The sequence below is a fragment of the Chiloscyllium plagiosum genome, chromosome 5 (assembly GCF_004010195.1).
Source record: "Chiloscyllium plagiosum isolate BGI_BamShark_2017 chromosome 5, ASM401019v2, whole genome shotgun sequence".
Lineage (NCBI taxonomy): Eukaryota > Metazoa > Chordata > Chondrichthyes > Orectolobiformes > Hemiscylliidae > Chiloscyllium > Chiloscyllium plagiosum.
In genome coordinates this window covers 18,938,792-18,965,307 of record NC_057714.1, presented here as the reverse complement: position 1 = coordinate 18,965,307, position 26,516 = coordinate 18,938,792, and the positions used below count along the sequence as shown (strand labels likewise).

The 26,516-nt window shown below is 38.5% G+C and overlaps 1 protein-coding gene across 1 annotated transcript in view; it reads right to left on the bottom strand.

Annotated features, from left to right (window-relative positions):
* Positions 1 to 26,516, bottom strand: part of LOC122550233 (triple functional domain protein-like) — a 561,659-nt gene that overhangs the window by 64,515 nt on the left and 470,628 nt on the right. Inside the window, exons 35-44 of the mRNA XM_043690993.1 lie at positions 21,947 to 22,242; positions 16,848 to 17,018; positions 15,409 to 15,504; positions 12,668 to 12,822; positions 10,893 to 10,959; positions 9,842 to 9,945; positions 2,807 to 2,876; positions 2,179 to 2,268; positions 1,193 to 1,285; positions 885 to 935 (exon numbers count right to left, since the gene is read on the bottom strand). Of these exons, the coding sequence (XP_043546928.1) occupies positions 885 to 935; positions 1,193 to 1,285; positions 2,179 to 2,268; positions 2,807 to 2,876; positions 9,842 to 9,945; positions 10,893 to 10,959; positions 12,668 to 12,822; positions 15,409 to 15,504; positions 16,848 to 17,018; positions 21,947 to 22,242 (1,193 nt within the window). The remainder of the gene's footprint in view (positions 1 to 884; positions 936 to 1,192; positions 1,286 to 2,178; positions 2,269 to 2,806; positions 2,877 to 9,841; positions 9,946 to 10,892; positions 10,960 to 12,667; positions 12,823 to 15,408; positions 15,505 to 16,847; positions 17,019 to 21,946; positions 22,243 to 26,516) is intronic.

Below are 26,516 nucleotides of genomic sequence, written 5' to 3'. Positions count from 1 at the left end.
TCTCCTTTGTCAATCTTCTTTTTGCAAATTAAATACAAGGTCTCATATGAGATCAATTAGATCTACTCTCATTCTCCTAAACTCCAGAGGGAGCATAGGCCTGAACTGCTCAATCTCTCTTTACAAGACAAATCTCTCATCTCTGAAATCAATTTAGTGAAACTTCTCTGAACTGCCTCCATTATAGCTACATCAAGTAGGGGAACCAAAATTATATGCAATACTCCGGTGTGGACTCATGACTGCCTTGTACAGTTTCAGCAACACTTCCCTAGTTTTATACTTTATTTCTTTAGGAATAAATGCCAAATTTCTATTTGTTTTCTTGTTGTATCTGCATACTGTTTGTATCTGCATACTGTTTTTCTACGATTCGTGCACATGGGCACCCAGATCCCTTTGTACCTGAGCAGTCTACCATTTAGGTAATAAGTTGCTGTATGTTCACAGATCATAAAAACAGTAACAAGCTAGGTTACTAGTAAATAAAATAGTACACCTTCTTGCAAGATGCAATGAATAAAATTAGACTTCAGACTTGCTGTGAAATAACTACTGAAAAATCTGCAGTGCAGTCTGACTGATCAAACATGAGTAGTCATCTTCAGAGGGAATACAAAATTGTGTCTTTCAAAAATACAACAGAATGTAAGTGATCACAATATTCATAATTCCCAGTAACAAGACTTTTTTTCTCTGATTAGACCTCTGTGAATTGCTTTGACAAGTCTTTCTATGTTAAAGGTGTGACATAAAATCTTGTTCTACGTAGAGAATGTTGTCCTCTGGGTACAGCAGTTAAATGTACTACCTAGCTTATAAAATGACAATGCTTTGATGACATGGGAAGTATTAATTTTGGCAATGATGTGTTGAGACAATACCTCCAGTTCTGTTGTGTCAACAGCAGCCTTTTTTGAGTATTTAAGAAAGTCCTGTGCATAGAGAGGATAAACAGAATTAGCCAAAACTTTAATTGTTAATCCAGAAATCTGACTTCAAATGACTATGTCCTCCATAGTAATTAAAGCAAAAGACAGTTTGTTCTAACACCACATGAACACCGCATTCTCGTCATAAGCAGAATGCATAGGTTTTTGTTCATGGTCATTGTCAAATAATTATTTGACTGCATTCTGAGTATATTTTCCTTAATATACTATATAGTCTTTCAATTGCAAGATGTACTAACCTTAAGCAGGAGCTGGTATTTCATTATCCGTTGTACTGGTTTTATTAGCAGGTCTGTCAGTTGTAATCGATGACCAAGTCGCTGTTTTATGTCCTTAAGATGACATTAAAAAGTATGATTTAAAGCAGTTTTTCTTTTTCTAACATACATGTAATCGCAATGTTCTATTGTTCCCTACCTCAATTGCATTATATTAAGCAATATACATTCTGAATGAGTACCTAGAGTTTTAAACATAATTGCAGATGTACAGTAAAGCAAACACAATCATGAAAATGTCAAAGATATAATAGTTGAAAGCTTTTTGCAAATATCAGACTATAATTCAAAACAGTAGTAAAGTTTGCTTTGCATGAGACACTGGAGACAAAACCGCAACCCCCGGTGGAATCAGTGGGGAAACATGGGTAAGAAAGGACAATTGAGAACAATATAGGGAAACTCTATACACTGAAGACAATACAAAGTGATCATTTTTGTCTCAACATACAAGCCACAATATGTTGAAATGGAAAACCACAGAAGAAATAAAGAATGGTCCAAATCTTCTGGTCTTTAGTTTGCAGCAGATGTGATGTAATTTAGGGAATGCTTGTTAGGATTCAATGGAAGTCATGATACTAAGACCTTAAATTCAATTGCTTTTTGAAAGACTTGTACCTTTAAAAACTTAGCTGAATGCAGAACCTACTGAAGTAAAAAAGGGTCTATCAACCCTTCTTACACTAGATATTCTTTCCCTGGAGAGGCTCTGTTGGTTGTTCAATGATTGAGCCAGGATCAGAAGGCCTATGAATCATAAAATGGCTGGGGTGCAAGATGTTCAGTGTCAACCCTGATTGGACGATGTGGCTCACATTTACATACGCACTTCAAATATTATATTAAATATGAGTTTGTTCAAGTTCTATAAATATCAAATATTATTCATAAGGTTCAATGGCATAGAATTTAATTAAAACTTAAAATATTTCCAAAGTTCTTACCTCAAAATAGGTGTCAATATATTCAGATACAATGTATTCAGATTTGGGCTTGTTTTGACAGTAAACTATATACATATGCAATCTTCTCTCCTTTGTGGTTTAGTGAAAAATAAAAATGATTGTAAGTAACAGCATCACTGAAGAAGTACATTTTTAAAAATTAACAATCAAATACTCTTGCCTTAGCTATCCTAATAGGAGAAAATATTTTCAGCTTGGATCGCATGCTATCATTATGGCTTTTGCTGAAGTTCTAAGGAAACTGTCTGGTTGACATTATTGTGCAAATATTCCCACAATGTGTTTGCCTGTTACATATTTCAGTGTGAGAGAAAGACAATGAATGATTGTAGCTTCCACCTGTTAAGACCTGTGTCCATCTATCATAAAATATACTATGGCCTATTAGGGACACGTGTTTTGCCAGTACTAATGAACTGCATTTATGACATCAAGAAAGCTGAAGGAAACTTGTTTTTAAGAATGAATTTAGAATGTTTAATAAAAGCTGAAATTGGTTTACTGAAGTTACTTTGGCAATATCGGATTTCTGCGTTTCAACTATCCATTCAAAATAGAAGGATGGGAAGAAAGAAAATATTTTCTGTTTGCGGAAAATGCAACTTACATGTTTGACGAAGAGGGAAGCTAATTTATCAGGGTCCTCAAGGCACTTCTCCAGCTCACCGAGAAAAAAGCTAAAAATTAAAAAATAGGTAAACATCAATTACACCAGATCATATTTTGTTTTTAAAATAACAGTGAGGCATCACCCTTATATAATCGCAAATAGCACACCAACTTCATGGGAGGTGCAGATGTTGCCATCTTTGCCCTCTCGCATGGCTGATTGGCAATAAAGGTTTCACTCACATTGCACCACTCCACACCTGGCTTTGTGAAAATGCATTTCGCTGTCTGATGGCTATTGTTTAGTTGCAATTAATACAAACCAAATTAATCATCGAAAATTAAAGCTTGCATTTTGAAGCAGTAAATATTCTTTCATGATGTGATTATTGGGTTAGGCTGAAAATAATAGAAACTGATAAGAGGCTTTGCAACGGAGTGGAATTACACTGGCTCATTCAGGTCTGCTAAGATTGCTGGAAATCAGTAACTGCTGTTTCTTCGAAATAAGTTCTACCCTTGGACAAACTATTCAGGATTTGTCACGTGCACGAAAACTTCCAAATAAGGCACATACAATACATGGCACAGAGACCTGTGTATAAAGATCCTGAGAAGATTCCTTTGTTCAACAGACTTTGAAGAATAATGCTGCAGGAGGTTCGCATTAGAGCAGGAGTGGGTAAAGACATTGAGAAGAGTTTCAGCCTGGCCAGCTGTTGAATCACCTGGTAATAATGTTTCACCCAGGGTAGTGAAAGACAGTGACTGAAGTACCTCCAGTAGTTAAAAACGTGTATCATTCATTTAGGAACTTAATAAATAAATGGAGTTTTATCAAACTCAGTGTCCCTGCTGTACCTTTATATATCTATACACACTGTTATCTCTCTGAGACAGGCAACATGATGATTATTAATGCCACTGAACATCGACCAGAAGTTGGGAGTATTACTTCTTAAAATCGTTGGAGGAGTTTAAGAATGGCAACTTTGATTCCTTTTCCAGTTTTTCCTTTAATTGCCATTGACAAAAGAGCAGAACTCCAAAAGGATGCAACATCAAGGCAATACTTGACCAGTGTGTGACATCAAGAGATCAGAGCAATATTAGAGTTAAATGGACTCAGAAGGAAAACACTCTGTTGTTGGAAGCATACTTAAAGCAAGATTGTTGTAGTCGCTGGAGGTCACTCATCTCAGCTCAAGAACAACTCAGCAGATGTTCCTAAGGGTAATTTCCTCAATCCTTACCTTCTCTCTACCTTAAGGTTATAGGTGGGAATATTCGCTGATGATTGTATAATATTCAGCACCACTTGTGACTCCTCAGATACTGAAGCAGTCCAGGTCAAATGCAGCAAGACCCGAACAATATTCAGGCTTGGGTTTACAAGTAGCAAGTCACATTCATGTCACACCAGTGCCAAGCAATGACCATCTCCAACAAGTGAGAATTTAGCCATATCCCTTTGCATTCAAATGACATGACCGTTAACAATTGAATTTTGACAGTAGCTTGTGTTTAAAAGAAAAGAGAACGAAGGCAGATATTTTCTGTCAGGAACCGGCTCAAAAAGTAATGCACTTAATTATGGATCTAAGGGCACTGCAGATGATCTGACACCAAGTAGTTGCTATTCTCAGAGCTGGCAGGTGGAGAGATGTTGAATTGGTTAACAAAGGGAGATCTGGCACTAAACAGCCAACCATCAAAAATGTTGATTGACAATGAAAAGAAACTGAGGATTTATTTTCAGGATCTGACTAGGTTTTCACAGGAAGGGTTACTGTTGTGAGTCCTGATCACAATGAAACAACAGAGGAAATATAATTTGCGATTATTATTTTTCTGTGCATTAATTATTTCACTGAAGTTAAATAAATTGAACAAGTGCAGTGACTCATAACCAGTTGCTATGAACCATAAAGCAGAGACAAAAAAAACTGCAGATACTGGAATTCAAAATAGACAGGCAGGATGCCAGAAGATCACAGCAAGCCAGGCAGCATCAACAGGTGGAGAAGTCAACGTTTTGGGTGTAACCCTTCTTCAGGACTGGCCATGAACCATAAAGTATACATTCTATTCACACAAAAAGCATTGAACAAATGGAAAACTTCAGCTTGAAACCTAATATGCCTGAGATTTAGATATAAATTTAGTAAAGAATAATGGATGCTGATTTATGACTGGCAGATTAAAATGCCAATCATATTTCATTAGAGCATAAATGTTATGAACCCTCTGAATTGACACAGAAACAAATTTGAGATAAACAATTTTTAGATGTCAAAAAAGTGTAAAATAAGCTATCGTACGTGTTTTGATACTGAAGTGACTTCCAAATAAAATTTACCAATGGCGGAGATAACAGGTTGAAACAGCTGCAACATGAACACTAAATAAACTACCTAATTGACGTTAAGTAATTGCTGAAAGTACAATACTAATAGCCATGTTGTCACAACATGATGGTTCTAATTCTGCATTAAAATTAATGGTAAGGCTATCAGCACACTCCCCTATTGAATAAAACAGATACTGACTTTTAGGGCTAACTTACACAAGGTATTGGATTAAATGCCAGCAGCTGAGAGAACCAGAAGCTGTTCTGCAGCATTTAACAGGCAATTGGTCAGAACTGAAGCAAGATTTCTGTCTTTCTGAATCAAGAGATACTGCCTTAGCAGCTGGCAAGTAGGAAGCTAAGAGGTCTTGAGAACTTCAGGACAGAGAAAAGCAATGCTGGATGTGGGTGAGTATTTGAGGTTCTCACCTCGTGCTAGTAAGCAAGCATGGGTGATACAGGGAAATTTGCAGCATGAGGCTAAACTTTAGGGGGAAGGATCCTCTGGCAGGTCCAGGTGATTTGTCCTGCAAAGGATAGTCCTCTCCTTTGGCCCCTGGTCCTCAGGCTCAACATACCAGGCTGCTTCTTGGTTGTTAACCCTTGGTGGGAGTGCATCAGGCCTTTAATGTTCGGCCCTTTGGAGGGGGGATAGGGTTGGTGACTGATGCCATTTCTGCCATTGACAAAAATGTGTTCAGAGCAGGGATGAAGTCACAAGACACCACGTTATAGTCGAGTACGTTTATTTGAAATCACAATTTTTCGGAGCACTGCTCCTTTTTCAGTGCTCCAAAAGATTGTGATTTCAAATAAATCTGTTGGACTATAACCTGGTGTTGTGAAACTTCTGACTTTGTCCACCCCAGTCCAACACCAGCACCGCCACACTGAGTGCCGGGATAGCAAGATAGGCACTGGGAAGCCTGTTTGCTGAAGTTAATGAGTTAATACCACCTTCAAACCTGCCAGCAAGGGCAGAAATCAATAAGTTACTTTATAATTCTCTGCTCTTTCAAAATACATTCCTGTAGTAGTAAATCACCAACGCAGCTTTTAAACTCATGAAAGACAGCAGTTTTCCTACTGTGACCAAAACAATATGTCAGAAAGTTAGCTTATGTCCAATTAAATGCAAATGAATTATGAATGGCACAGTCAATTAGATTAGATTCCCTACAGTATGGAAACAGGCCCTTCGGCCCAACATGTCCAGACCGTCCCTCTGAAGAGTAACCCACCCAGACCCATTCCTCATATTTCTCCCTGACTAATGCATCTAACACTATAGGCAATTTAACGTGGTCAATTCATCTGACCTGCACATCTTTGGATTGTGGGAGGAAACCAGAGCACCCGGAGGAAACCCAGGCAGACACAGGGAGAATGTGCACACAGTCACCCGAGGCAGGAATTGAACCCGGGTCCCTTGTGCTGTGAGAGCCATCGTGCCACCCATTACTACCTCATTTGCACTGCATATGTGCATTGGTATGTGTGAAACATAATCCTTTGGTTTTGAGTTATTTTAAAATAATGTCAAAAACTGTATTCAAAAAGGTTTTTAGCCTCTTTTATATCTATTGAATAATTCTTTATTCCTTTCTGTTCATGATTTTACAATAAACACATTTCTAACTTCTATTTCCTGTTTTAGATTCAGCATGTTTCAGACCAACAGTGGTTACTTGTCCCTTTCACAGAGGTCCCAGATCTTTAGTAGCAGGAGCCATACTGAAAAAAATTCTCTAATTACCACAACTTGCTCGTTTAAGCTTACTAAAAATTTGAGAGTATATGCAAGTTGAATGGCGAGTGTTCTTTTGCAGAATTACAAAACCGGGGCCCAGATATTTTAGTTACATTTTTGACATCAAAATGCAAATTTTTCCTCTTTGGCATCAGTTCATGTTAATATAGAAGCTTTTGAAGACTGCATACAGCACAGAATGAAGGAAATCTTTTTCGGTTAAGAGTTTTCTCAAGAGAAAAAAGAATCAGATGGAAATCTGGAAAATACTGCACCATTTTGATTTAACTATAATAACATTAATATAACAATTTTAAATTAGAAAAATTACTCAAGGCAATTTATGGAAGTGATTACTAAACAAAATATCACAGAAGGAATTGTTAGAATAGGTGGCCAAATGCTTGGTAAAAGCAGCATTTTAAGGAGCGCCTAAGAGGATGCAATAAAGGTAGCTAGGCAGGGAAGTTCAAAAAGGGAATTTCAGAATCTAGGATAAGGCAGTTGCATGCACAGCCAGCAATGGTCTATGATAATATCAGAAGGCTAAGCAGTTTTCAGAACCAAGTTATAAACTTTGAGAATCAACTTTTCACCAGCAATAATGAAGGTGATTGATGGATGTTCCATTTAGATCTGGTTCATAATAAGAACGGGGAGAAAACACTTGCCAGCAGATTATGGTACCTCTTAGTTTCACAACTTGTTTGTTCTGGCTGCTACAACTAACCATTAAAAGTTACATTCTTACAAAAAGATTTTATGATGGAATAATTCAGGAAAGACTAATTATTTGAATAAACAGCAGTAATAGTTGATTTTAAAAATCTATAAAGAGTGAAATACAGTTGAATTTACATGAAATGTCTTGACCCTGAGAGATGTGTGGATGTGGAATGTTTGACCACAGGGAACCAGTGCAGAGACAGGGCTAAAGGAAGGGTGGAATGGTTAAGATTAGCTTTGGATTATTTCAGTATTAGCCTGGCACTATAAACCACCGTACGGTATTTTTCTTGCCATTTGAAGATTTAACATTCATGGAGGAAAGTTATGTTGTTAACGAGTAAGCGTTTGTTTCATTGAGGATATCAGTACCATATGACATGATTGAATGGTACTGGTTGCATCATTTTGCTGATGTTAATGTCATGATATTAAGTATAGCATTATCATCTTTTGAAATAAGATTTCAGGTGTGGAACGTGCTCTGAAATAGCTCTAGCTTAAGGTTTAATCAACGGAAGAGAGAATCAAGTCTACCTCCTTTCTGGATTAAAACTTCACCCATATCTGAATTGGAACCAAATGCTTCCCTAGGCATGGGAGGATCTTGACACACTTTGGAAAGCTGGACATTAAGGCATACATGAAGTGATCCAAAACTTTCCAAACCATCCCAGAGAACTCTGAGTTACTGCTAAAATCTAAGTAAAAAGAATTGTTTAAAGTTTGGAATGTTGAACAGCAAAATTTGATGCCTTGGCATAGTTTTTAATAAAATGTATTTACTTATGGCAAATAGGTAATCCTGGCTGGGCCAGCATTTATTGCCCATCCAAAGTTGCCCAAGAGAACATGGTAGTTTTGAGGAAGTGGAGTGCCTGCAGAAGGACTTAGACATGTTAGGCAAGTATTAAAGAAAGTGGCAGATGGGATACATTGTGGCAAAATGTGAGGCTATACATTTTAATAGGAGGAGTAATTGTATAGACTATTTTTTAAACAAGGAAAGGCTTTGGAAACCCAAAGCAAGAGGGACTTGGAGTCCAGTTCAGGGCTCTCTTAAGGCTAACATGCAGGTTCAGTTGGTGATTAGGAAGGCAAATGCAATATTAGCATTCATTGAGAGAGGGCTAGAATACAGGAGAAATGTACTCCTGAGGCTGTAGAGGCTCTTGTCAGACTGCATTTGGAATACTGAAAACAGTTTTGGGTCAAGTGTCTAAGGAAGGATATGCTGGCACTGAAACGGGTCCAGAAGACGTTTACAAGAATGATCTCAGAAATGAGAAGCTTGATATGAGAGGAACAGTTGAAGACTCTGGGCCTATACTCAATGGAGCTTAGAAAGATGAGGGGCATCTCACTGAAACTTACAGAATAATGAGATACCTGGATAGAGTGGACGAGGAGAAGATGTTTCCACCACTGACCCAAGGGCACAGCCTCAGAGTGAAGGGATGACTTATAGAACTGAGATGAGGAGATATTTCTTCAGCCAGAGAGTGCTTACTCTACAGAACTCATATCCATAGAAGGCCGTGGGGGCCAAGTCAATGAGTAGACTTAAGACAGAGATAGATAGGTTCTTGATTGGCATGGTATCAAGATTATGGACAGGAGGCAGGAGAATAGGGCTGAAAAACATAGCAGTCAGGATTGAATGGCAGAACAATCTTGATGGGCCTAATTCTGCCCCTATATCTTATAGTTTTATGATGAGACTGCATCTAGACTACTGTGTTTTGTATTATTTTCCTTATTTAAGGAGTGATGTAATTGTGTTGGAATTTCACAGGAGATTTGCCAGTCTGATGTTTTCTTTTGGGGTGGCGGTAGGGTACACAATACAATTTGATCAAAACATACAATGTCCTGAAGGGAGTTGCTGGGTTACACATGAAAATGTTGCTTTTTCTAGAAGAATCGAGAGCTAGAGGATATCTGTTTAAAAATAAGGGGTTGCCCATTTTATATAAAAATAATTGGGAGAATTTTTCTCAGAGGGTTGTACGTGTTTGAAACCCTCTTTGTCAAAAGGTCCTGATAGCATTGTCTTTGAAGTGGAGTGGCCTACTCCTGCTTCTAATGCGCATGTTCGTGCACATAGTCTGATACAGAAGTGCTTAACTCTGCAACGAGTACATACATTGACAAAGTTTATTTGTTTACAATGATAAGCATCAAAAACTAAAAATAAGTCTACATACTCTCTATGCCAGTCGTAGATCTGGTGTATGTTACCAAACACAATCTTATCTTTTCCCTTCATGTCATCAGGGACGCCATCTTCTTTCATCACTGTTATGTAGCCCTGAAGAGAGAAACCATTGCCTAAATTAACACTCTCTGTTCTCTTAAACTTTGAATTCAAGGAGATGCAAAAGCATGTATTTAGCTGCAATGGAAAAGAGCAGCAACATCGGTGTGCAACTGATATACTGAATTGGTGATTTAATGGTGATTACCTGGAATTTTTGAACTCCCAATAGGCAATTTCTCTCCTTCCTGGGATCCTCTGAAAAAGTCTCCAACTCTGAGGTAGAGTCAGAGATGCAAGAAAGTTCTGCAGCACTTAGCTAGATTGTTACCCTGGAACTGTTAGACAAAAATATTCCTAATCTTAACTACTGCTTGACTATAATGCTGATCTCTTCCACCAATCTCTCACATAATCCCCAACTCCATCCATGACTTCTTGACTACCTTTGACCCAACCTGGCCACCTTCAGCATAAAATCTGATGAGCTCCTAGCACTGACTGGCACTGTTGTTTTTACACTGATAGGACAATATATTTTTGTCACTCTTGACAAAGTAATGTGAAGCTGAAGCTAATTAACAGCCTGCATATGACAGTGTTGAAGGTGAGTTGCAATATTGATTAAAAATGCACAGAGGTTCCTGTCTGTTATTTCTTACGAGAAATTAGAAGCCAAATTTTTATCTGTTCAAATAGAAACAGATATGTGAGCATGCATCAGTTGCAGTAATACCACAGTTGGTGAGCAGCAAAACCTCTGGGAGGTAGATTCAGTTAAGTTGATGCACTCCAGACCAAGTTAGTTAGTATGAATCAGTCATGTTGTACTCCATGTTTGCTACCTCAACAGTTTGAAATTTTCACCATGGAGATCATGCCAGATATTCTCTATAAATATGCCATCTGTTGCTTTTAAAGATTGGACATCATAATTCTTTAGTCACATGAAATGGTTGAAATGCACAAAGCTGGCTCTTACGAATCATAAACAAACTTACCTCTACCACACACCCCAAGTCTCGTACATAATCCCGCTCAGTTTCCACCAACTCCTGTAAGACATAACTAGAAGACCAAAATAAGGTGATCATAAAAATAAGCATTATATAACATTGCTATCTCACATCAAATACATCAATCTACTTCATACAGATAAGTATTTAAGACACATGAGAATGGCCATTTGGCCCAATGGGATCATGCCTAATTTGATCATTCTTAACTCCACTTGCCCACTTTTTCCTCAAAGCTCAATTCCCTTACTGATTAAAGATCTATCTCAATGACCCAACCTTTACAGAGAGAAAGAATTCCAGAGATTCACTATCCTCTGACAGAAGAAATAAGGTCACAGCAAAAAGCATTCAATTTTAGATTAAGATGATGGCCCCAATCTTCTAGTCTCCAGATAACTACAACCAAGATGATATAAGAACCATGGGGAAATCCTGATGCACTGACGTTGTGGGAATTACCCATAGCTCTAAACTTGCAATGGGCAATTTCACTCCTTCCTTGGATCCTCTGAAAAAGTCTCCAACTCTGAGTTAGAATTAGAGACTCAAGACAGTTCTGCAGAACTTTGCTAGATAGCTATCCAGGAACTGCTGGGATAGAAATATTCTGAGTATTAAACTGCTGGGTAACCATAATGCTGACCTCTCTGGCCAATCTCTCACACGATCCTCAATTCCACCCTTGACTCCCTGACAATCCCTGACCCAACGTGGCTATCTCCATAAATCACATTTAACAAGTCTCCAGCACTGTCTACCACTTATCACTCAACCTGACAAGTCCTCCCAATATTATCAACCATAGTTTGGGTGAAGATTTGTAGCTCGGGTGCTCGTTTTTGTGGTTCTGTTTGCCGAGCTGGAAATTTTTGTTGCAAACGTTTCGTCCCCTGTCTAGGTGACATCCTCAGCACTGAGGATGTCACCTAGACAGGGGACGAAATGTTTGCAACAAAAATTTCCAACTCGGCGAACAGAACCACAACATTATCAACCATTTGTCACCTCACCTACCTACTATCCTACCCACTTATCTCATTCACCTGTCTTCAGTAACCTCAGCTATCTACTCACCCTGCTAATTAACACAAACATATGAACTAGGAGCAGGAGTAGACAATTCAGTTTCTCAAGCTTCCACTGCCATTTAATAAAATTACAACTGATCTTATTGTGGGTTCAAATCCACATCCTGATGTGTTCTAGATGGTCTTTGAACCTTTCACTAACTTCACGCTGAACATTTAAACTTACCTACAGCAGTTAATGCTGTAAAAAGAGGTGTGCCTTGTCCACACACCCTAAACACTCCAGCACTTTGAGGAAAATCTCTGACTGCGGATGTGTTCCAGATTTCTGAGGAGGCCAGGATTGGAAGAATCAATCAGAAATGCGGAGTTGTGCATTGCTGCAGCAAATGTGGAGCAGCAAACTCTGATTATCACCAAGTGTAAGGGCTGAACCAACATTTTAAGAAGTTGCAAGTGGATGGTATTTAATTATTTTTACACAGCATTAAATGAAGGCCATAAAGTTAAAACTTGACAAAAATTAATAATTCTTTTTTAGTATGAATGCTCACTAGCCCGTATCACAAAGGCTCGTCTAACGCTTCATTTATGCTTCAGTCAATAACAAAACATACTGAAGACTGCCAAATCATCACTGTTTGCCTTATAGTCTGAAACTAATCTTTTTGAAATGTATTTCCCAAATCAAAATCAAAATATTTATTGGTAAATCCACAAAAGACTTACTGACGCCTCTTTAATGAACTAGATTTTCTTTCTTCCATTTCATCAATGGGAGAGGAGGAAGAAGTACACAGCAGAGAGTTATCAGATGGGTTGAAAGACGGACTGCTGCTGTCAGCTTGATCAACAGAGAGGGACGTTGGACGATCCTCCAATGCCTGAATTGTTTTTGGGTGGGTGAAGGGAAAAAGGTATTGAATATTTTTAGTTGCTGTAACATAAGGAACTCTAATTAAAGAAAAAAGTTAAAGTAGCTTAATTCAATTCTTAAAAATTCTTTCATGTAATGTGGGTGTCACTGCCATTGCCAATTTTATTGTCCATCCTTATTTTCCCTTGAACTGTGTTGGTTTTTAGGCCTTTGTAAAGGGCAGTTAAAAATCAACAACATTACTGTGACTATACAATCAAATGCAGCGTTCCCTACAGTTATCAACATTATTTTGACTATACAATCTCTCTAAGGAGCTGCTCCGATGTTCTTCACATGGTGCATGACATCAGCACACTGATCGTGGCATTGACATCCGGTTCCACACGTTGCTGCTGCCCTCATGCCTTGGAGGATCGCGCAACCAGAATGAAAAATAAAGGGAATGCTGATCATATGCAAGCCAGACTAGGTAAGGTGATGTGGGAAGATTTCCATCCTTAAAAGGCCATGATTGAACCAAATGGATTTTTTACAAAAAATAAATATCAATAACTATCCAAATTTATTACCTGCATTTAATTTTCACCAGAAGTGATGTTTCTCTCAACAGTTCCAGAACAGCACCCTTTGGAGTATTAGTCCAGTGACATTTCCACTATGCTGCTGTCTCTGTGTAACCAATTTATTGAATTGTTGAATTCACCATGCTAAACTTGCAAAATATAATTCTTTGGAATGCGGCTACTGCTAGCAAAGACACATTTAATGCCCATCTCCAAATGCTCTTATGCAGAATGTGACTGGCCTTCTTCTTACCATGTTGCATAGATGAAGGTATTCCCACAAAGCTACTATTTAGGAAAATGCAGCATTTTAACTTAGTGGCAAAGAATCATTTGTTGATGAATAATGTTGAATTTTACACTTGGTGCTCCTTCATAACTCAGATCCAAGTTTAATTTCAATCTTGATTATTAAGGTGAAAGCCACTTCCAACATATCTTGTGGGCCAAAAACCACTGTAGTGTTTGAAATTTGGAAGAAATTGATGAAATTGGCAAGCACACTTGGAATTATGAGGGAAAAAGATAGAAGCAATACAAAATTCTCAATATAATAGAATCTTGTGAAGACGGAGATAAGAGATGTTATTGGAGCAGAACAGGATATTTTCTTGCAACTGGCTAATCTGAATCTGACAGTGGTTGCTAATTATTGGAAAGTATTTCATTTCCATCAAGGAACTTGCATTTTATGCAACACTAAAATATCACATTAAGTATAAATGTAGAATAGCAAAATTTAGACCACATATAACTAGTTCTCAACTTTTTGCACATTCACAGAAAGAATCAGTATATCCATTATCGGACTAAGTATTCAAAGATAATATTGAGAGGTAACAAAGTGTTTGAAGGATGTAAGGAATGTGTCTTTTTCATTTTGTACTTAAAAACTGTGAACTGAAATGAAAAAAGTTTTAAAACTTGTGTTTGAAAGAGCAACTGTGTGTTTTGAGAGTAAATAACCTGACAACTGTGACAGACATTGTATAAACAAATCATTTATTAAGCAGTTATTGAAATTTAAATTGCAGAAAATTTGGAGCTGAGGTGGTATGCAGATGTAGCTTTTGTTGGCAACACAAACTTGATTTTGCTTTGGATTAGCAACCAATTACCAATGACAAAAGACTTCCTGCCTGTCAACAACTGTGAGATTAGTTCTGAGGTAACTAAGCGGCTCAGAGATAGGAACCAATTACAAAGAGGTGGTGTTCAGTTCTCATCAGCCTCTCAATTCCCTGGAGTCAGAACTCACTGTAAACCTGAAGAAAAACAGTTTTACTTTCCCGCAACAGTTGTTACAAACTGTGACTTTTAACGGATACGTCAGGGTCATTTTATGAGTGAAGTGGCCACGTGACTCTTACCAACAAATGGAAGAATCTGGAGAAAGATGACTGAAGCAAAATACTGTTCAGCAGAAGAATCATCTCAAAAGAACTTGGGAACAAAGACTACTGAACTGTTATTACAATTTTTAACCTTGTCTGTATGTCAGTCTGTGTATCTGTAATGGGAGTTTCCAAAGGAACTAGAATTTTAATTTGGAATGTCATATGCCAAGGCTTTGTAACTATTTGCCTGTAGCTAGAATCTGATTACTTGCAATAAATAGCAATTTTTGTTTTGTACAGAAACCTGATTTGTGCTTTGTATCAACTTGCATCTTTGTATCCTACAAAGAGACAGAGAAAATTAAATTGGGGATCTTAGCTTATTTTATAACATCTTTAACTTTTGCGACAAGTCTGGGAATAGTGGGCTCGATTTTCAGTAAACTACCCCACTGAGCCTGAGTTTTAACAGTGACAATCAATTATCATGTGACCCTGTGACCCTCACGACATTTAAGGAGTATTTAGATGTGCACATGCAATGCCAATGCCAATGCATACAAGACTATGGACAAACTGCTGGAAAATGGAATTTAGAATAGTTAGGCAGCTGTTTTTCACCGGGGTGGGACACACAATGGGCTGAATGGCCTTTCTCTGCGCTGAAGATCTCTACAACATATCTCTTACCATTTTACTCTTCACAAGTTCTTCAATAGCACTAACAAGCTCTGCTGCGCTGGGTGTCTCTGAGCTTGTAGGGCGGACTGACAAACGAGATGATGTCTGAGGAAGAAGATTTGAAGAGTGCTCATTGACAGAATAATGTGACTTTCTGGGAACTCCAGTGTTGATAACAAAAAGTAATAGCACTACGAAAATACACTATATAATCATTTATGCAGGCTATCCAGACATTTCTAGAAAACAATTACTGAGTTTTTTTTAAAAAGGGGTCAAGTCTCACCATTTCTGAGGTATCCTCTAAGTATATTCGGCATGGATTTGATTCCAGACCAGGACTGCAGGAATTTAGGTGATCTCTGGCCTCAAAAGCAATGTGACGTCAACTTATGTCTAATTGTATGGATTGCATGCAGTTGGTAGAATATTGTGGGAACCAACAATAAGGAATTCCGGGTAGGGACAATTAGCTAATCAGAGTAAAATACAAGTACATGTCCTTTATGGGTTTCATGTACCAATAAGTGCACAAAAGACTAGATTTCCACAAACTGACTTATAATAGAAAAGGAAAGATATTTGTGACACAGGAGGTTCATTTGACACAACAAACAACTTCCAAATTTCTTTTTTTTGGAGAAAAAAGACTGACATGGCTAAGTTGAACCTTGCAACAAAGCAAGCTTCACACAAGTTTCGTCCAATATGGCATAGAAACAACAAAAGCAATTAAAGAACAGAAGGGCTAAGACTGGGGTAGTATAATGATTTAAATAGAAAGATAAGGAAACTGAGAAAATACAGAGACAGAACATAAATCAACATAATGCTGTGATAAGAGGACATTTAAAAAGAGAAAACAAAGCAAATTAGTTATAGCATATAAGTTATCTTTTCACACAGAGAACAGACTATATGTGATACTCTACGTAATAATTATTATTCAGTAACCACAAATCTGTGAGAAGCAATAAACAGACTAGGATAACTAGTTACAAAACATCTAGCAATGTATGTCAAAGCTACTGATGTAAACTTCAATTTTAAATACAATGAAAACAATTTATCTTTCATTGTATAACATCAGTCATAACACTGAGTAGTCACCATTTATACATGCATTGTATGGTTAGAAATTTGACAATTATAATATTACAGGGAAATTTATCCTGTTGCAAGCCAGATTTCCAACATTTCTTTACATAGGTGAAAAAAAATCAGAATTGTTTCTTTACTGATCTTACTTGCATTGTTAAAATTAATACATAGCTTATTTCACTTTAATTTTTTTTAGAAGAAAGTAAACGTTAAGAACATTTCTAGAAATCCAATTACATTTACAGGCTTGGCTTTTTTAAAAGAAATGTCTGACAGACATTACCTTAGAACTGTTTAAATTTATCTTTCATTGACTGTATATGGAGGATGTGATGGTGACATCTTACCTTATCATCCTGAGAGTCAGGTTGGAGAAGACTGTGTTGCTGAATTGCCATTGGAGGAGGAAGCGGCACTGCATCTGCCCCCTCTTCACCTTCCTCTTCCCCACAGCTCTGCATTCCTGATGAAGAGGATTTTGACAGTGTTCCACTGCTAAGTCCTTCATTCCGTCCCCTCTGAGGAAAAAATACCAATAGAAGTAAAATCTCAGGTCACCAATGCAAACCTATTTTTTTTAATGCAGAATAAAAACAGTTCTGCAAAAAAGGTAATTTACAAGCCACGAATGCTTGCATTGTGTTGAGCCCTGATCGACTCTACAGGTATTCTCCAATTTTTTTTATTGGGATAGAAAATTCATTAATATTATCAGACCAGATCTCACTAATGAAATGTCATTACATTATGCGGCACTTTAAAATCAATAGTTTCTGGCTAGCTTTGTTTTTTAATCTTCTGCAATGAATATAGTTCATTTTGCTTTTGGTAAATACTCTTTTTAAACAAGGTTTTGGTACAAACAAAATCATAAGGTATAGAAGAAGCCCTTTAACCCATCCACTCTGTAATGCCAAAAATACACTGTGCTAGTCCCACTCTCCCGCACTGGGTTCTTGGCTTGAATGTTATATCACTTCAATTGCTCATCCAAACACTCTTTAAAAGTTATGAAGTTAACTGCTTCAACTGTAGTCCAAGGGTAAATCTGTTGCCTACAGTCAAGGACAGTCCCGAACTGAAACAGAAGCCAAAGCCCAGGCTTTCACCAAGACATGAAGCCATCCCACTGTGGTGGAAATGCAGGACAAAGTCAGGAATTCCAACTCTCAAACCTGTTCATCTTCACAATAGCAGGATTGGGGTGGTCTACTGCTCAGGCATGCATGGCTCCTGGAAGCAGTTGGCCACTTAAACTATCTTGGAATACCTGGAGTGTGTGACCTCAAAATGAAATTAAGCCAGGTAAGGCCAAGTCCCTTGTCAAATGATTTTGTCTGGATAGTCAGAATACTCCTTTGGGAGAAAAGGTCCCAACCACCTGTGGGGGAAGTAAAGTGCCTTTGGTGGAGTTAAGACAGCTTTGGGAAAGGTAAAACAATCTTTGGAATTGTGAAAAATGGCCCTGCTTGTGCGTAAATAGTGCATAAACACACTAACTTTTCATTCATTCATGGAATGAGTGCACTGATAGCAAGGCCAAAATTGCCTTGGAGAAAATGATGGTGAGCTCCGTAATAGAACCACTGCAGTCTGTGGGATATAGGTGCTGTAGGGATGTAGGTCCACAGTGCTGTTAGGAGGGAGTTCCAGGATTTTGGCTGAGTAACACAAGGAAAAATGACATAGTTCCTTGGATCTATTGCTCTTATCATAAAACATTACAGCACAGTACAGGCTCTTCGGCCCTCGATGTTGCACCGACCAGTGGAACCAATCTGAAGTCCATTTAAATGACACTATTCCATTCTCATCCATATGTTATCCAATGACCATTTAAATGCCCTTAAAATTGGCGAGTCAACTACTGTTGCAGGCAGTGCGTTCCACAACCCTACTACTCTGAGTCAAGAAACTACCTTTGACACCTGTCCAAATCTAGCACCCCTCAATATCCCCTCGTGCTAGCCATCGCCATCCAAGGAAAAAGGTTCTCACTGTCCACCCTATCTAACCCTCTGATTATCTTATATGTTTCAAGTGAGTCACCTCTCAACCTTCTTCTCTCTAATGAAAACAGCCTCAAGTCGCTCAGTCTATCCTCGTAAGACCTTCAAGATGGTTGCATATTTGGACATGCTTGATGAGTTACTGGAGTGTATCTTGTGGATAGTTCACAATTCTGTCACTGTGCATGGGTGTTCAAAAGAATGAATGTTTAAGATGATGGTTAAGGGCTTGGGTAATGCTTTTTGAGAAAATTAAGCGGGCACTCTTGCACAAGTCTAGAAACGCGGGCTCATCCAGGATTGGAACCCGGGATCTCTTGCAAGTCTGCGTAGTAGAAGACCCAAAGCGAGAATCATACTCCAAGACCAACGAGCCACATTTTAAATCCAGAAACGCGGGCCCATCCGGGACTGGAACCCGGGATCTCTCGCAACGAGCCTCAGCTTGGGTAATGCAACTGGTCAAGGATGAGGCATGGGGAATGAGAAGGATAGAGCAGCAAGTTTTTTTAAAATGTTTTAATTCTTATTTGTAAACTTTCAACACAGCGCCAGAGCAGTGAAACAGGCTTTCTACCCAGCCTGCCTGCCTCAGAAATCTCAGCCTCCTCTGCTCCTCCTAGATTGCCCTATCTGACTCCAAATCCAGTCCACCATTCCCCACCCCTGCAGGCAAAAAGTGGGAAGTGCCGTCAGCTATTTTCATAAGTCCAGTTTGCAGAGCTGGGATTTCTCCACTATCTGGAACCAATAAGGGAAATCTGACCCCAAGTGTCTATGCTTCTAGGGAGGGAGTGTAAATTGAAATTTCCGGCTATGGTGTCAGATTTTGGAAAAATCCTGTGACTTTGGTTGCGAGGCAAACAGAAAAACTCCAAGGTGAAAGACCAAATTTCATTCATTGATCACAATACGGACTGTACTTCGTTTCAACAGAAGAATAGTAGCATATTGGCTGTGCAGCAGCTGAAAGTGCATGGCAGCTAAAGTGGAAAGTTGTAGCATAGCTGGAGAAAGAAAGCAAAAAGGTTGCTTCAAGGAGGAGAGCTGAGAAATATTGTGAAAGGTGCTCTTTTTGATCTTAGAATCTCTACAGTGTGGAAAAAGGCCAATCAGCCCAGCCACATTGATCCTCTGAAGAGCATCCCACTCAGACCCACATCTGCGCACCCCCCCCCACCACCCAATAATCCTGCATTTCTCATGGCTAATCCACCAGCCTGCACACGCTGAGATAATTTAGCACGCTCAATCCATCGAACCTGTATTTCTTTGCAATGTGAAAGGAAACTGGAGCACCCAGAGGAAATCCAAGCTGACACAGGGAGAATGTGCAACTCCACACAGACAGTCACCTGGAATTGAATCTGGGTCCCTAGTGCTGTGAGGCAGCAGTGCTAACCCATGAGTCAATGTGCCGCCCTATACTGATGGACAATATACCCTCAATGTGGTGAACCGATTACTGTATGGGGCTTTGGGCTTAACTCCTGTGTAAGAGAAGGAATTGAAACTTTAGCTGGGAAGAGCAGAATTTTGTAGGGTCTTCATGGTTGGGATGAATGCCACACAGGTTGAAGAGGCTACCTGAGATATCGGTAAGATTTCCGTTTGTTGTGTCAGCTATTTAAAGTGTAAATTATGGTTTCTACAGAATACAATTTGGTGATTAATCCATGTTCATTTTGACTTGATTGTTAAAATAAGTTTTAAATAGTGAATCTTGTCGTTTGAGTTTTTCACTGGGGTCATTTGGTGGATTGGTTCTTTTACACTTGCAATCAGGTTTGTTTGATCCTCTGTACTTTGGACTGTGGATGAGGCATATTTCCTAATACCCTCAAAGCTGTGCCAACTCTGATGTTTCTTGTTGCCAATTTATGTTCTCTTCTTTTTGGACACATCCCAGGGATCACAGTGGATAGTGACCTGCTCTCACTTCTAATTACTGCTTCATTGCTCTATATCAGAACATTATAATACTATTGAATTTGGTGTTAATTTACAAATTATTCATTATTTAAAAATTCTGATCATTGGTAAGGTTTTCAGCAAGGTTTTCTGATGGTAATATTACTGCTCATATTATAGATTTTGGAATGTGGATCTTTAATCTTTTTGAGCATTGGGCAAATCCAAATCTTTCAAGAGGGTGTAGCATCATGCATTTTGAAACAATGTCTTTAAGCAATCTATCACATCTCTGACCATCTTAATTTCCTTCTCAGTCTTCGAACTGCTTGAGCATTTAACCTGGAGCTGTTTCATTTTTGTAACCTGTTTTACTTGTCGCCAACACAATTAGTATTGTGCTGGTAATTTCACTCTAAATTTATTAACTTCTTCTAGATTTTACAAACTCAGTGGTCACACACAGTCATTTGTCTTGCATAGAATAATCAAATCATGACATCATGAACACCTCCAAAGTTCTTCAATAGAACTATAAAAAAACTTCTGATGGCCATTCTGATCAAAGGTCACAACCTGAAATATTAAATCTTTCTTTCTCCACAGATACTGCCGGAGCAGCTGAGTATTTCTAGTATTTTCTCTTTTATTGTAGTGAAATAAACTGGTTTAAAACCTTCATTTCTTAGCAACAGATGAACATATATGATCTCTGTTATTTTACCTTCAACAACTCATAATGGAGTATGAATTCCATTATTCAAATTTGAATAATGTCTTAGAAAGTGCTTTAGGATTGTACTTGCACTCTTAGGTAATCTGTTATTGTACATTTTATCAGTTATAAAAGGTTAGCACTCTTCTGAACTTCCCTCTTTTGGTCCTTTAAAAATGTAAAGAACCCTGAGCATTTGTTCACCTCTCTGCATCCCAGGACATCGAAATTTGTGAGGTACTGTACACTCTCCCATCTTAACTAATTCTGTTCTGGGATTCTAAAACTTGGAACTTTTTACATCTCCAATCTTTTTTCTCTTCTACAATTCTTACATTTTAAAAATTTTCCTGTTTTATAAGTTACTTCATCAAATCCTTTTAACTTTGGTTATGACATTCATGCCCTTGTGCAATTCATTTTGTCATCTCAAAAAATATCAGTTACCTTCAATGTAATGTACTACCACTTTGTAACTTATTAAACAGATAGATGTTTCTTTTATATCAAGAAGGGCTGTTGCTATTAGTGCATAAAGATAACATTACAAAACCTCCCTGACTTAGCACATTGCATGTAATCTTTCATTTTTTTAAACTAATTCTTAAAAGTGTGGAATATTATATATTTATATAGAATAAAAGTATGAAACTAATTTCATAATATGTCAGTTTAAGCACTGACCAGGTGAAAACTGAATGAAAACTATTTCATTTGGTTTTAGGCTCTTGAGTATTCAAATCACATCTGTTTTTCTCTTGTTTAAACTGTGCCAAGGTTCAACCAGATTTTTGAGTACTCTGTTACTGACCTCATCCACAGTTTCTTCCTGGGGTGTAGCAGCACTCTCGTCAGAGTCTTTTTGAGCCCCAGCATCTGCACTTTTCCGGACATCTCTGCTCTTTTTATGTTTGTGAGCCAGTTTCTTTACGTGACCATCTGCTTTTCCACTGCTTAGACGGCGTACAGGGCTAGTGAGCCATTTCCGTAGAGTATTACCAGGACGCTTCGGGCCTGGTGAGCTTTGCGTTGTACTCACAGAATGGGGTTGAAGTGAAGTCACTGATGCAGGAGGACTTGCATCATTGCTGGACACTGAAAGCGAGTCTGTAGGAAGAAAGCACATTGTAGATAACAGTGGATACAGAAGTCCCAAAGGGTATTAGACTTATTTTGAAAATACATTTTTTTCCAAACACAATTTATCAGTGAACTACAAAAACATTAATCATGCAATACTCAAACCATCTGGTTATTCCGCAATTCTGTTTCACTGCTTTTTTTTCAGTGCGTAAGCAGCCCCAACTTCATCTCCCACAAGTGAGAAAACCATTGACAGGCTCACCTTATAATTTCCTCTTTCATTGAGAAGCATCAAGACTGTAATCAGCATTCCTCTATCAGAAATCAGATGAATGCAAGTATACTTGATGTTTTGAATAGGGTTTGAGAGTATTACAGCTGGATGGTTTGAGAAGGCAACTCACAGCTACGTTCTCAAGGGCAGTTAGGAGTAGCAATAAATGCTGGTCTAGGATAAACAAAAATATTGCATGGAAATATAGCCATTCAATCCATCATGTTGAACTGGTTCTCTGGCGAAGCTATTAGTTCTATTCCTCATGCTCTTTTATTAATTAATGTACAAGTTAATGCTTGTAACATATAAATGTTTACTTTTCTCCTCTGATCCTTAAAATACACCTATGTTATTTTCTTCTACATAGAAGAAAATCATATAATGATTACAGGTGGCAGTGTGTTCCACAATCCCACTATGCTCCCTGACACTGGACAAGACACTGAAAGGGCTAAAAATGTGTTGCTGGAAAAGCGCAGCAGGTCAGGCAGCATCCAGGGAACAGGAGAATCGACGTTTCGGGCATAAGCCCTTCTTCAGGGCTTTCCTGAAGAAGGGCTTATGCCCGAAACATCGATTCTCCTGTTCCCTGGATGCTGCCTGACCTGCTGCGCTTTTCCAGCAACACATTTTCAGCTCTGATCTCCAGCATCTGCAGACTTCACTTTCTCCTCAAAGACACTGAAAGGCCACATTCAGAGTACTGCCTATAATTCTGATCACCCTGCCATAGGAAGGATGTTACTAAGCTATAAAGGGTACAAAAATTATTGACAAGGATTTTACTGAGACTGGAAGCTTTGAGTTTTAAGGAGAGGCGAGATGGATTGGTACCTTTTCCCCTTAAGTCTAAGAGGCTGAGGGGTGATCTTTTAAAGATTTATAAAATCATGAGGGCATAGAGAAGGTTAATACCCAAGGTTTTTGCCCCAGGGTAGGGGAGTCCAAAACTAGAGGCCTAAGGTTTAAGGTTGAGAGCGGGGGGGGGGGGGGGGGGGGAGATGGTTTATAAAGAACTTGAGAGCAACATTTTCACTAGAGGATGGTGCATATATGGAATGAACTGCCAGAGGAAGTGGTAAAGGTGGGTACAATCATAACATTTAAAAAAACATGTGGACAAGTATAGGGATAAGAAAGGATTAGAGGGATTTGGGCCAAACACAGGCAAATGGGACACATTCAGTTTCGAGCCAAAGGGCCTGTTTCCATGTACTATGACTCTATAAGTCATAGAATGGTTATGAGGCAGAGAATGTCTGCAAGATCAATCCAGATGGTATAATACCCCTAAATCCGATTGCATCACCATCCCATTTAGAATCTTACCTTGCAAGGACTGAGCAGTCTCAGTACCACACCTAAAAAAATACATGTTGAAATCTATTTGGCAGTTCCATGTTTCTCACGTGTTGCTTCTCAATATTAGATAAACTGAACTGAACTGGCTGGATTGTAGCACGTTAGGCAATGACACTTCATGATGATTTTGTAGGGAGTGCACTGCTCCATGGTTCAAATGGTAATGGAAAAGTTAGGGGTGTGGTGTTTGTACAGTCTTCTTATACAAACACATGAATTAGGATTAGGAGCTGGCCAATTCTTCCTTTGAGACTATTCTGCAATTCAATAAGATCATGGCTGATCTGATTACTCATGTTCCTGCCCACACCCAATAATCATGCTCACAGGGGTCAGTGCAGATCCAATAAACACTAATGACTTTGATGAGGAAAATGAATGTACTATTGCCAATTTTGCAGATGCCACAAAATAGACAGGAAGGCAAGTGACAAAAATGACTCAAAGAGTCTGTAGAGGGATGTAAACAGTTTATACAATTGGACAATAACTAGGTAGATGGGGTACAATGTGGAAAAATGTGGTAATGTGCTCTGGCGGGAAGAACAGAGAAGCTGGATATTAATTAAATGGAGGAAGACTGTAGAAAGTTACAGCATGGAGATTTGGCAGCCCTTGTACATAAATTACAAAACAAGCTACCGTACAGGTTCAGCAGGTACAAAGGGAGGAAAATGGAATGTTGATCTGTATTTCAAACAACATAGAGTAAAGAAAATAAGGACGTCTTAGTGAAATTATATAAAACGCAAGTCAGACCAGAGCTGGAACATGTGAACAACTTTGGTCTCCTTATCTAAGAAAATGATGCGGAGGTGCCGGAGTTGGACTGGGGTGGACAAAGTTTAAAAAAAATCACACAACATCAGGTTATAGTCCAACAGGTTTATTTGGAAGTACAAGCTTTCAGAGCGCTGAACTGAATTGACCTGATGAAGGAACAGCATTCTGAAAGATTATACTTCCAAATAAACCTGTTGGATTATAACCTGGTGCTGTGTGATCTTTAACTTTGACTAAAATAAGATATACTGGCATTGGAGGCAGTCGAGAAGAGGTCTGTTAGCTGATACCAGATGGGGACAGATAATCTTACGAAGACATGTTGGGAGAAAGTTGGGCCTTAATTATGAAGAGTTTAGAAGATTGTGTGTCAACCTTACTGAAATTCTTAGGAGATTTCACAGGGTAGTGGGAGAGTCTAGGATCAGGCAAATAATCTCAGATTAAGGGACTTGCATATTTAAGACAGAGAAGAGGAGAATTTTCCTCTCTCAGACAGTAGTGAATCTTTACCTCCGAGAACAGTACAGGCTGTTATTAAGTATATTCAAGGTTGAGACAGACAGATTTTTAATCATTAAGGGAATCAAGGGTTATGGGGAAAGAGATAGAAAAATGGAGTTGAGGATTATTCGATCTCACTGATTGGTAGAGCACACTTGACAGGCCGAATGACCTACTTCTGCCCCTGCGTCCTATGGTCTTTATGACAAATCAGTGACCATTTCATGGTCACCATTACTGAGACTAACTTTCAAGTCTGGATTTTATTCAATGAATGTAAATCCACCAGCTGTCACGGTGGATTTGAGTCTGTATCTCCAGAATTATGTCCAATGACATTCACACTATGTCATTGTCTCCCTTTGAGTTAAAGTCATTTAATTTAGCAGACACGAATGGTGAAATGAGACATCTTCCTGCTCCACAGGACCCAGCTCAGATTATACAGCAAACAAATATTTAACTTTTGTAGAAGAACTATTTCTGTCAAGAGTAGTTAATTATAGATTATTTAATTTTACTTTCATTTCTGATGCGAAATAACTGAGTCAACTTAGATATGACAGCTTGAGTCAAAGCTATCCATTAGTTGAGATTCATGAGAGAAGATACTGGCTAACACAACTAGAAAGAGTTTTACTTCCTTATCGTGAAGATGAAAGCTGGGAAAAAAAATCCAGTAAGTATGTACTAAAAGTGCACATGAAGTCAAAATGTCAGGAATTGAGAAAGGTTAAAATGATAACCATTTTTTTCTCCTTTTAGACATTTATTAATCTGCATAAATGTTCAGTTTTAAATGCATTTGCTTCTTCATCTATGCCTTTTTCCTGCAAATCCTGAGTAGGTGCTTGATTATTGCGCAACTGGAAATTCAAAACATGTTGCTCATGTTTAATTATACAGAGAAGCTGAAGTCATACAGTTTTAGTTCTGAGAGTTTCCACAATGTCTGTAGAAGAATAACTAACCAGTGAATGACTCACAAATTTAAAAACATCCAAGATGATTACATTGCTGGAGACACATTTGATTTGTAGACTAATTCTGTCATGATTTCACTGCATCTTATAATCAAGGACAGAATCTTGAGAGTCCTCCATGTGGCGTTTGGTGACGAGGGGGCCCTTAATCAGAAAGGAGAGTGGGGAATAGCAGCCTTGAAATCCTGTCATCTTCATGCTCTGCTGTAATTTTATTTATAGTATTCACTCTGGCGTATTTGCTTGTTGGATCCTGGGGTTGGGTCCCTTGTTCTGAAGCCCTTGGTGCCTAATTAATATGAGGAGAAAGTGAGGACTGCAGATGCCGGAGATCAGAGCTGAAAATGTGTTGCTGGAAAAGCGCAGCAGGTCAGGCAGCATCCAGGGAA